The 12,232-nt window shown below is 40.7% G+C and overlaps 1 protein-coding gene across 1 annotated transcript; it reads left to right on the top strand.

Annotated features, from left to right (window-relative positions):
- Positions 1-4,905, top strand: atg10 (ATG10 autophagy related 10 homolog (S. cerevisiae)). Its single transcript, XM_073491267.1, has 7 exons — positions 1-130; positions 1,006-1,112; positions 1,214-1,366; positions 1,578-1,761; positions 3,471-3,568; positions 3,666-3,763; positions 4,033-4,905. The coding sequence occupies exons 2-7, from the start codon at positions 1,008-1,010 to the stop codon at positions 4,151-4,153; spliced, it is 759 nt and encodes a 252-aa protein (XP_073347368.1). The 5' UTR covers positions 1-130; positions 1,006-1,007; the 3' UTR covers positions 4,154-4,905.
- Positions 4,906-12,232: the final 7,327 nt, after the last annotated feature.

Raw genomic sequence — 12,232 nt, 5'->3', positions numbered from 1 at the left:
TGTCAGTCTGCTGTTTGTCTGTTTACGTGATTCAGTTTGTTCCAGAATATTCGGTTCACCCGGCCGCGACAAGATGACGTCAACATGGAGCTGTAAGCTGTCAGACTGATCCAGGAGCAGATTGGAGCAGGTCAGACTGTTCAGGCTGTTTATTACTGACAGGACCGAACAGATAGCCTCTACGTATTCTGAATGACAATCGATAGCCTTGTTAGTTCGCGGAGGAGTGATGGGAGGTGATGCTGTAGCACCAAGAACACGGCAGGAAATGAATAACTAACTAATCTTTACTACAGTTTAATATCTGTATGTTAGACTGAATCACTACACATCCTTCCTGAAGTGTTTTAAAAGTACCCAAAAGTATTGTGTTGAAAAATGAGTTTGGTAAAAGTGAAAGTCACCATACCTACAGTATATATGATATTAAATGTTGGCTAGTTCAGTATCAAAAGTCACTCTCTGGTGATAATTGTAGGGGAGACCTGGGACAACTGACAATTTCTGTTTTTGACGTCATTCCTCACAAACCTCTTGAACTATTCGGAAGCAATTTTTATGTAGGCAGCTTGTATCTGTGTACTACTTGTTAACAGTTTCACAATCAATGTTATAATGTCACAATCTTAATTGAAGAAGTTAAATATTACATCTGGCCCTAAATGCAGGGGGCGATGTAACAGCACATGGGGCAAAAACACATGTAATATCCTCATATAAATACAAGGACCACAATATACTGCGGAGAATAAAATAATATCCGTTAAACAATTTACTCCAGTTTAAGTTTAAGATATAAAGTGGGCAGAAAAACTTTGCCTGCAAAAATACAAACTGATGTCTCAGAGTGATCATCTCAGACCATGTGCATATTGTATTGACACTCTGTACGTCTGGCACAAACTGGCACATAATAAACATTGAGAAAAATATATTTGATTCCTTATTAAAAAGATGCAATCGATCAGTCCTCCCCTCTTTTAACACCCACGTGTTCCCCTGCAGACATGAGCTCGTGTGTGCTGGATGAGCAGAACTTCCATCACTGCTGTCATCTCCTCCTGCAGCAGTCAGAGCAGCTGAAAGATGGCTGGAGCTGGGAGGCGGTCCAGGTGAGGAGGTCTGTACTGTCACCGTCATTAAAGGAGACAGTGCCTGGAAGCCTGCTGTCATCCATGCATGTGGTTGATGGTCGTTTGTGATCTGGGTTTAGGATTCAGAGGAGGGCTACCTGAGGAAGACCACTCTCAGGTCAGTCGTCATTAACTCAAGCACAGTGTGGGACCTGGAAGGATCAAGTCCAGAGGCAGAGCCATACACTTCCTGTCACTCCAGGCCTGATCAGCAGGGACAGGAGACGGAACAGGTGACTGTCCTAACTAAATATCACTGAATGTCAGGGATTAGCACCTGTAATGTGTTAGTTAGTGAAAATGACTGTTTGATTGAAATATTAATGATCTGCACACACCTCTACACTTTAACTGATCCCTAAATTAAGGTCCAGTCCAGGCTTCCAACATTAAGCAACTGGACATCCATTCACCGGTGTCTCCACTGTCTTTCTCCCTGTACAGTCTGTTTCTGTAGCCCTAGTTGACACTGACACCATCGAAGATGACATTGATGATGATGATGACGAAGATGACGGGGCCTGTACGGTGTCTAAAGGCAGCAGCCAGGTGCTTCAGTATGAGTATCACATCCTGTACTCGTGCAGCTACAGTACTCCTGTGCTCTACTTCAGAGCCTCCACTCTACGTTAGTAACACGTTGGACACTCACTGCACACACACACACACACACACACACACACAATGCTTCTCCAACTGTGTGCACATTTCCTGAACCAAATCAAAAACTGAATGTAATATTCAGCCAGTGAAAATTAAGAAAAAATAACTATTTTCAGAACAAATATAAATGATGGAGTATCTTAAGAGAAAATATACAGTCAAAATATCTTAAAGAAGGTTGTCAGCTTCAAAACTATAATTGGCAAGATCTGTGGTTCCTGTTGTTGTTTTTTTTGTTTTTTTTACCAAATAACTTCTAGATGTTGCAGAACTGCTACAGAGAATCAACATTTAGTTGCAAGAAAGTGAAAACTAGTGGAGATATGAATTTTTTAAAATGAAAGATTCTTCATTCTGGAAAAAAAAAAAAACTATTAATTTGGTCATTTGATAAATAATAAACAATAATAATAATAATAATAATAATAATAATAATAGTAAAATAAATAATCAATTGCTGAGGATTATAATATACATACTAGGGGTCACAAAAATGATTAAATGATCAGCCAAAAATTCATTACTAAAAAAGTATTTGGATTACGGCTACATGGTTTTGTCAAGTGAATTTAGTAGTTTTTAGATGTTTGTGTCCAGCATGAACTGGAAGGAGTTGTAAGTTCTGGGTGATTTGGCATGGAATGACCCTATGTTAAAAATTTACAGATGTAATCATTTGATGTAGATGGTGAAGGTTTTGAGTTTTAATTTAAGTACAGTGGGGATGTAAAGATTCACAGATACAAATTCAAAATCAGTTTCAACATTAAAGATGCAAGTACATCTATACCTGGGGCCATGGATTGATCTAATATGTAATATGAACCAGTCGATGGCCCAATCCTCACGTTAGTAATCTGTTGACTGAAGCTTTGCTGCTGATTGTGCACTGTGTCTCCACTCTTATTTAATGTCAAAGGTCCAAGCAAGAGTCTTGCATTGACCTTTAACCTCTTTGGAGAAATTGGGGTGCTTTGTACCTTCCGCATATTTGTGTTAGAGCCTGACTTTCTCCAAACCAATGTCAGTACAGATATTAGGAAGCAAAAAATTTGATATTGATATGTTGGCTGATATACAAAAATTTTTGGCAGTTTTCTCTCAAATGTGGTTATCACACACCTGTGACAAAGATATGTAAGGGAGGGAGGATGTTTCACAGTTCAACAATTAAGTTCATCAGTGAAAGAAGAAACAGTGAACTTCACAGGTGATTTAAAAATTACCCTTAGGATTGTTGATGAAGGTTCTCAGTCATCCAGGTCATGATAATTGAGTTGCAGGCTTTTAAACTCTGTGTGGGAGTGTCCTGACAGAGTCGTTAAAGACATGTGTGAGCTCTGAGTTTCAGAGTCGTTAGGGCCACTTGTGGGTTGTTGACCCAACCAGCCTTCATGTGGGTTGCTCGGGCTAGGTGAGCCCAGGAGTGAATGGTTGTTAAGCTGTCTGGGGAGGGAACTCAGTACTGCATTGTAGGTGGGTGATAAGTAATGTCGTATAACTATAAGCCTGCATATCACACAACACATCTCTTTAGCTTGAAGGCATGTTTGTTGGACTCAAATACGAGTCAAAGTTATTACTGGTTGCAGTTAGTCATATCTCAACAGTGTCAGGATGCCCTCTGTGATATTTTTGCTGTGTCTTCTTCTTCTTCATGTGTCACCTTGTCAGAGGGGAGGAGCCTGTCATTAGAGGAGGTGTGGAGCTCTGTTCATCCAAACTTCAGGCTCAGACTTCAGAACAGTCCTCTGAATACAATCAGTCTGCAGGTACAAGTGGGAGAGATGCAGCCACCAGTTTTATTATCACCACCTTCATCCCAAAAGCTTCACTGAGATTTTCTGTTTGTGTGTGTGTGTGTGTCAGGAGCATCCCCTGCTGGGTCAGCCTTTCTTCATGCTCCACCCCTGTAGGACAGAAGAGTTTATGAGGCCTGTGCTGCTGGCAGCTCAGGAGCAACACAGGTAGGATCACTGTTAGATTCACTCATCTTAAAACACAATGGAAGGCTGTTACACATGAAGCTGTTTCATAAAACCTGCTGATTTTTTTATTTGCATAAAAAGCTAGATTTGCAACAAGGTTCATTCAACAGCAGCATCATCATGCTGATATAATATCACGTTGCTGTAAATCAAGAAACTTAAAGATGTTGAGTCTTATTATTATTAGACATCTGTCATGTCCATGGCTCTATGTGTGTGTGTGTGTGTGTGTGTGTGTGTGTGTGTAGGCCAGTGAACTATGTGTTGTCGTGGCTCAGTGTGGTGGGTCCTCTGGTGGGTCTGGACGTCACCCTGAAGTACTCCCAACTCCATCCTGCAGCCTCCATCAGCAGCACTGAGCCAGACTGAGGCTTCACCTGCTCTGCTGCTCACTCTGTCAGCATCACTGTGGAGTGTCTCTACATCAAGGCTCGATTATGAAGCAGGTGGCTCTCCCAGCACCCAAAAGCCTCAGGGACCCCAAAGGGCCAAAGTTGTCTAGGTGCCAGTTACTTTGTGCCATAACTGAAATGGTTATATTGGCCCTACGTAGCTTCAAACAGTGCACAATACACATTCTTATACACATTTTTGTTTAATGAAATTACAACCCAAATTCCCAAAATGTTTTGGACACTGAGCTCATGTAGTAATTTCCTTTTGTGTGTCTGACAAAGTAGTGAACCTCGCCTCATCCTTGCTTGTGAACAACTGAGCCTTTCCCATTCATACCCAATGAGCTTATTTACAAAAGTCAATGAAGTTGATAAAGTAAAACATTAAATACATTTTCTTTGAACTGTTTTTAATTGAGTATATGTCAAGAAGTATTAGCAAATGATTCACAAGTTGTTTTAAACAGCATCGCATCTTTCTTTGGAGTTGGGGTTGTATCAGACATAACAGAGATAAAGCTAAACTATGACAGGATGGTGTATGTGCAGGCTGTAATTTGTCACTCTTCACACATGCTGTAAAGATCTGAGTTTTCATTAGGATGGACATCAAGGACAGGTGAGAGGTTAGCATGATTCCAAATGTGTACCTCCTGTATTTGTTTAATTTATGTGATGTAAACTGAAAACATCTGACAATAAAGTATTTTTACAACACTTGTACAACCTGTTCATACTCTGTGTTCACTTCAGTGTACACTGTAAAGCCTCTACTCGTTAAGGGATATAGTTGGCTCATAACAAACGGGCTCAGGTAGCAACACCCAAACTCAGGAGCTACATTGCCAAGTGCGGTATGTCTGAACAGGGTTTAGAAAATACTGATAGCTCCATGAACATCACAGACAGCATCTCAAGTAGTAAATCATGGCAATGTCATTTTGCTCTTTGTTTCTTAAGTTTCACTGACAGTGTCATTCCAAAGTCACAGTTTGATTGTTGTCTCCCTGCTATTGACAAAAAGGTAAATGTTCACCAACTGAATTTAATAGTTAATTTGAATGAATATGGATTTGAGACAGTTTGCTGCAGCAGCTCCTTTGTTCATTTGTGCCATGAAACAATACGGGTGATTTCCAGCCAAATTCAATCCAGTTAAATCATCCAAATTTGAAACCTTTAAACATAACTTTTATGAATAGGAAAAGTGTAATCATTTGATTGTTGTCCACTATCGGGGCTGTGTATTGTGCATCGTAAAACCTTGGTCCCTGGCATTCGTGCACTTGTCATGCACCACCCACCCAAACACGGTTACAGACCAAGTATGCCTCGCTGTGGCAATGGCACTCCCCAATGGTAGTAGATATACAGCTTTCACTTACTGTTGATTGGCTGAGCTGCCAGCTTGGATGTTGAACATAGGGTTTCTGAAAATCTGATATCAAGGGGTTTTCCAGTTAAAAAAATATTTTTTCTTTTGATAGCATAGACATAGCCAACAGCTAACAGGTTCTGTTGCTTGGTATCAGTACTTTTGTTGAAAAAACATAACTTTCCCTGGTAATTTTAAGATGTAGCAGGGAATAACTATATAGGAATATCCAATTATCTCGCTGATGGTCTGGTTTGCTTATGTAAGTACTATAAGGGCACCAGCATGAAATTGAGATAATAATATAAATACTTGTGAAATAGTTCATTTTTAAATAATTTTAGCAATTCCATATGAAGTAGTAAGTGATAAAGGTTGGTCACAAGATTACAAAATAAATACATTAAAAAAACAAATAGGCTCTTTTCACAATCTAGTTATACTGATCTCCTAACTGCACTATTTCAGAATGCTGTGGGACGCTGGGTCTGCTCTCAGACACCCAACCAACCAACTGATCGATCGATCAATCATTCAATCAATCTTTGTATAGCCCTTAATTTACAACAAAAGTTATCTAATGCCACTTTCCAGTTGGAGCATGTCTATACCATACTGCTGCTGTAAATGTCCTGCTGTAGTGCAGGACGTGTGTATTTTCAAAAGTTTCAAAGATTGCTTAGTTTGGCTACTGGGGCTCTGCCCAGCCATTGTAGTCATATCTCGATCATAAAGTGAAGAATTCCTGTATTCTTGGTCTAACATTTTCGGACATTGAGTGAGAGCTGAGAGCAGTCCATCAGCCTGTATTGACTGAACGTCTGGGTGTGGTACCTTTGGGAGTTTGTGAGACAAGCCAGGGCACTTAGGATATTAAACTAGATGCCAACTTCAGTGGACTAAAGCTTTCAAGTGATGCCATCAAATAAGCATCATTGTGTGTATGGTGCATGTCTGGCAGTGAAGTCAGACAGTAGGGCAGCTTAGGTAAGAACAGCCACCACTGCCAACCAGTGATGTAATGCTACTCAATTCCCACAGGGACTAGAGAGTTCAAGAGAAACAGGTTTATTGCCAAGGTTTTCACAGGCAAGGAATTTGCTTAGGTATTTTGGTGCAAATGGTCATAAACATTGCAAGAGAAAAGAAAAAGAAAAAATAATTAATGCTTAAGTCAAGAATTATAAATCTCAAATAGAAATGTACAGTACAAATTTGAAAATATATTTTAAAAATTTAGAGGATGAAAGGTGCCAATTATTGACCAAGGAGTGTGCACAGTATACAAATACTAATCCAAAGATTTGCATTAATGTTTCCTCCCAAGTAAGACCACGCAGAGAGACAGGTTAATGTAACATGCAGTGTCCACAATGGCAATAGGGGAAGTAAGGATGTGTAGAAGTGCACCATTATTGACTTTGGCAGGTTGAACTTCTTCAGTTGCCACATCCTGATGATGTTCAGCAGTTGTTCAGTTTCGTAACTAGATGTTCAGCTCCCTCACAAAATGTTCTGTCATTTGTCATTGCTCAAATATTGTGAGACATTCAAGCAGCAAAAATAAAATCTGTAATTATATAGAGGAAACTCTCCAGAGGAAACATAATTATTTGTTTAGCCCTAAGACAGCTCTGATGGAGCTCAGGATTTGTCAGGAGGAGGTTTGAGGTTCTCAAACTGGGGTAGACATGGATCATTTTTTATCAGTGGCATCCAAGACTATCACTAAATACTGATAAAATACTAGTGGGGCAAACAGTAGGAGAACTACTGACTTACCACTGACTGTCTCTAGGAAACTGTAAACAAACAGCGGTCTCCCGTGATAAGTCCGATGTTTTGTTGACCTATTTGTCTACTCCAACCCGCTCTTTATGCAGATACTGTTGTTCTGTAACTTTATCTGACTTCCTCTTTTGCTCCCAACATAATTACTACAACTTCTGGAGGACTTTAACCTCAACTTCATTCATGCCAATTTAACACAACCAGATGTCGTATTCGGACACTGGCTTCAACAACTGATGTTGTCTTTTCTTTTGGGTGGACATTCTTGGTTTTCTGATAAAAGCCTGGATGAATTGAAAATGTAAAACCTAAAGTCTTAGATTTCCAATTCCTCTCAAAATAAATCTCAAAATAAAACACCTTTGGTCATATATAACTTATATATGTTTATTATATTATATATGTTAGTAATACTAACATATTATTCACCCTTATATAATATAAGGGTGAATAATATGTTGTAGCTGTTAACAGTGGCCGACTCTTTGTGCGTACCAGTTTAGAGCAGAGAACAGAGAGTGTCAGCAGGGTGTAAGCTTTATGAGCAGCCAGTTTTATTGTTCAAATGAGGTAATGATGAATGCTGACGCTCCGTTTCACACCAGTTAATGACCAGCCAGCACTGGGGACAGAGCTTCTACTGAGTTTATGTGCACAATGTAAGGAGGTACTTGAGATGAGTGATAGATAGTACAAAACAGTTGTCCAGGTGTCCTTGGGACGCTCCAACACCAACTCGTTATCACCATCCATAAAAAAGAAAAATGGCTGCTAATTTGAAGCCATATATTAGATTTAGTAGATATTCTACAGCCACCACTCACACTCATACTGTCCCTTTTTATACTGTCCAGATTTGAATGGCTTGCTTTATTAAATATCTTAATTATATATCATATCTGATTTACGGCATTTTGATAATTGATTATTGATGAAAAATGTTCCCTGCTACAAGTGATAAGCATATAAGGATGGTTGGTTGTAAAAGTGTCTTTGCTTGTTGAGATGCTCCAGTTAACCCTTGTTAAACATGTCACATTTCTTCGCTAGGTAGGCCTATGAGCCTCAACAACTCAAGATTATATGGTGTCATTCCCATGGATCAAGAGTTTAATATTTTGTTACTATCATTAACAGGAGTGGAAGTAACAAATTACATCTACTCAAATAACTGGATACTTGTACTTCTAGTATTGTTTTTAAGTCTCGTACTTAAGTATGTGTTACAGGCCTCAGGTTGAGAACCCATAAAACAGATGGGTCCTGTAGAAACAGGAGAAAGAATGAGACAGGCACAAATTCTTCTGTTCAGTGCAGCTTCACTCAGCAGGATTTATTTGCCAATATGCAAAATATACCTCTGTTTTCTGTATTTTGTTTCATAACACAAATAAACCAAAATGGATAGGCTAGTTCCAATCGTTCTTGCTCTCAAATAAACCAAACATGTTTCTACTTAGTTGACAACAATCTAAAAGAAAAATATAATATGAAATGCACAATTTCTGGGCTCTCACATCTTCCCTTATTTATCCTAACTCATAGTGCAAATAAAAATACAGCATATTGCTACTAAAGACTGTTAAAGTGCATGAGCTGAAGACTTCAAAGTTACTTTTCAAAGTGATTATGTTTAAAAACATATGCGTCAAAGCTTTAATATCAATAATACATCAATGTAGAATGAACTTTTATACCAAGAAAATAGTTTTTAACCTGAAATGAAATGTACTAGAGCTGGAAACTAAAACATGCTTGAATCTCATCTCAATGAAATGTTAATAACTGACGCCATCCTGGACCACATGCAACACAAAAGAAAATGTATTTTCCCTACTTGTTCACACAACCATATGAATGTACTACCCTCACAAAATCAAACTAACATTTAATTTAAATGTTTAACAGCATGTTTATGTTTACGTAGTTATGTAACTCCACCAACCTGTAGAAACAGGAGAAAGAATGTGACAGGCGCAAATGCTTCTGTTCAGTGCAGCTTCGCTCAGCAGGATGAGGAAGTAAAGAGTCGCTCACAAAGAGAGTCCAAGGGTGAAGCAAAGTGTGACACTGCCTCCTGCTGGTAACACCAAATGCTCGAAGTGTATTATTATAGTGCAGCTTTGTAGTCTTACAAAAATAATTAGCCATTATGGCATAATAGAATGTTCCTCACACAAAAATATCTTCACCAAAATAAAAACATACAGAATTACATCAATTGTGACTGTACATTTTGTGTGCGTTACATATGCATTAAACCATGTAATCTACTCAGTTACTTTTAAAATCATAGTTGAGTACTGAGTACAATTTGAATTCATATCCAAACCTTTCATCTGCAATTTTGTAGCCAATAAGGAAATTCAATCACAAACGGGCCAATGAAAACCCTAACATACAAACAAAAAAATGCTATTGATAATGCATTAAAAACCTTGTCTTGGGGAGGGACCAGACAAGGAGCGTTTCAAAGATCTCATGAATCGGCAACATAAGGGAAAGTGTAACTCGCCTGGTATGGGGACACCAGGGCCCCCTCCTGGAGCCTGACCTAGAAGGGGAGCCCGCCGGCGAGTGTCTGGTGGCCCGGCCAAAGCCAATAGGGTTCCCATCTTTAAGATGTGGGGCTGGAGGGTGTGCTCCAATTATGTGGGTATAACACTGCTCAGCCCCCCTGGGAAAGTTTATTTCAGGTTACTGGAAATGAAGCTTCAACTGATTGTCAAACCTTGGATACAGAAGGAACAATGCAGATTCCGTCCTGGTTGCCGAACAGCAGACCAACTTTGTTACCCTTTTGCTGGTGGTTCATGGCAGTTTGCCCAGCTGGTCTACATGTGTTTTGTAGATTTGGAAAAGGCCTACAACCATGTACCCAGGGGAGTACTGTGGGGGGAACTGCGGGAGTATGGCGTACTGGGCCTGTTGCTATGGGCTATCCAGTCCCTGTATAACCAAAGTGAGAACTCTGTCCATATACTCAACACTAAGTCAAGCATGTTTCCAGTGGGTGTTGGACACAGCCAGGGTTGTCCCTTGTCTCCAATCCGGTTTGTGATATTCATGATTAGATAGGATCTCAAGGCGCAGCTGTGGGGAGGAAAGTGTCTGGTTCAGGAACCTCAGAATTGCATCTCTGCTCTTTGCCGATTACATGGTTTTGTTGGCTTCTTCGGTCCAGAGCCTCCAGACCTCCAGAGGGCACTGGGGCAGTTTGCAGTCAAGTGCGAAGCAGTTGGGTTGAGGGTCAGCACCTCTATGTCTGAGGCCATGGTTCTCTGCCGGAAAATGGTGGATTGCCCCCTCTGGTTGGTGAGCTCCAGCCCCAAGCGAAGGAGTTTAAGTACTTTGGGGTTTTGTTCATGAGTGATGGGAACATGGAGTGTGAGATGGACAGGTGGTTTGGTGTGGCGTAACAGTACTGCAGGCGTTGCACTGGACCATCATGGTGAACAGGGAACTGATACAAGTTTCCTCTGTAGGGTGGCTGGGCTTAGCCTGAGAGATAGGGTGAGGATCTCAGACATCCGAGGGGAGCTCGGAGTAGATCTGCTGCTCCTGCTCGTCAAAAGGAGCCAGCTGAGGTGGTTCGGGCATCTGATTAGAATGCCTCCTGGACGCCACCCCTTGAAGGCTGTCCAACACCCGCTGGAGGGATTAAACTGTATATCTCATCTGAGATAGCTGAGCTAGAAAGCGTTGCTGGGGAGAAGGCCATCCGGAATATCCTTCTAAGCCTGCTGCTTCTTCAACCCGACCCTAGATAAGCGTAAAACAATGGATGGAGGGATGGTTGTAATTGAGGAATTTCAGTAATATAACTGTACTAGATTTCAGTATTTTAAGTACTCTTTCCACCACTGATCATTACAGAGGAACTGCACAAATTGTGACTCCTGGCTTCACTCCCAACAACTGTTAATCAAATTATAGTGCATACTGGCACGAATAACACCACTCTTTGTCGTTCAGGACTGACCAAAGCTCACTTTATCTGCCTCTTTGACCTGCTTAGCAATAGTGGTGCTTAGTCTGGTTTGATCTCGGGTCCAATCCCTACATTGGGTCTTGGAGTTGGCCGTTTGATCCTCAGCCTTCATACCTGACTCCAATCTGTCTGTTGTACCCATAACATTTTTGTTTTATTTTCAGTTTATTCTGGAATCGTCTGACTTTGTTCAAACGGGATGGTCTTCACCCAAACAACCTAGGCAGCCGCATACTTGCTACTAATTTGCAACATGCTGTACTTTCCTCCACACGTGATTGATTATTGACATTACGAGCCTCTGTACACTGTTCTTTTTCCTCATCCCTCTCCACTAAGAACAGTCATGATCCCTCTACTTGCACTAGCTCCCCCTTGTGTGATGTTCATAGTACTGCTTTTCATATCTCCATCCATACTACCAACAAATGAAATAACCCCAACTCTCATTTGCTCCCAGACTAGCATTGACCCTAGAAATAAATAAAGTTCTTATTTTCTCAATAACCATTCATCCAATCGACTTCACAACTGGAAGGTGCATTGAGGATCCAAGGAATAGCGTTATCGAGAAACAAAAAAAAAGAAGTTTAAAGGACAGTTGGTGGCATGGTAGTGCAGTGGTTAGCACTGTTGCCAAATAGCAAGGAGGTTCTGGGTTTGAGACCTGACAGGGACAGGGCCTTTCTGTGTGGATTTTGCATGTTCTCCTCATGCCTGTTCTCTCCAGGTACTCCAGAGTCATGCAAGTGAGATTAATCGGTCACTCTAAATTGCCCGTAGATGTGAATGTGAGTGTTGTTTGTCCCTATTTGCAGCCCCATGATGAACTGGCAACTTGTCCAGGGTGTACCCCACCGCTCACCCAATGTCGGCTGGGATCGGCTCCAGCCTCC

Source organism: Pagrus major, chromosome 21 (genome assembly GCF_040436345.1).
Source record: "Pagrus major chromosome 21, Pma_NU_1.0".
In the NCBI taxonomy this organism is placed as follows: domain Eukaryota; kingdom Metazoa; phylum Chordata; class Actinopteri; order Spariformes; family Sparidae; genus Pagrus; species Pagrus major.
This window is presented reverse-complemented; position numbering and strand designations above follow the sequence as displayed.

What these genes read in the sequence shown, in the direction of transcription:
- atg10 (XM_073491267.1), top strand. Translation starts at nt 1,008, where the DNA reads ATGAGCTCGTGTGTGCTGGATGAGCAGAACTTCCATCACTGCTGTCAT. An exon ending in TGAATACAATCAGTCTGCAG is followed by an intron (nt 3,569 to 3,665) that starts GTACAAGTGGGA and finishes TGTGTGTGTCAG; the next exon opens with GAGCATCCCCTGCTGGGTCA. An exon ending in GCAGCTCAGGAGCAACACAG is followed by an intron (nt 3,764 to 4,032) that starts GTAGGATCACTG and finishes GTGTGTGTGTAG; the next exon opens with GCCAGTGAACTATGTGTTGT.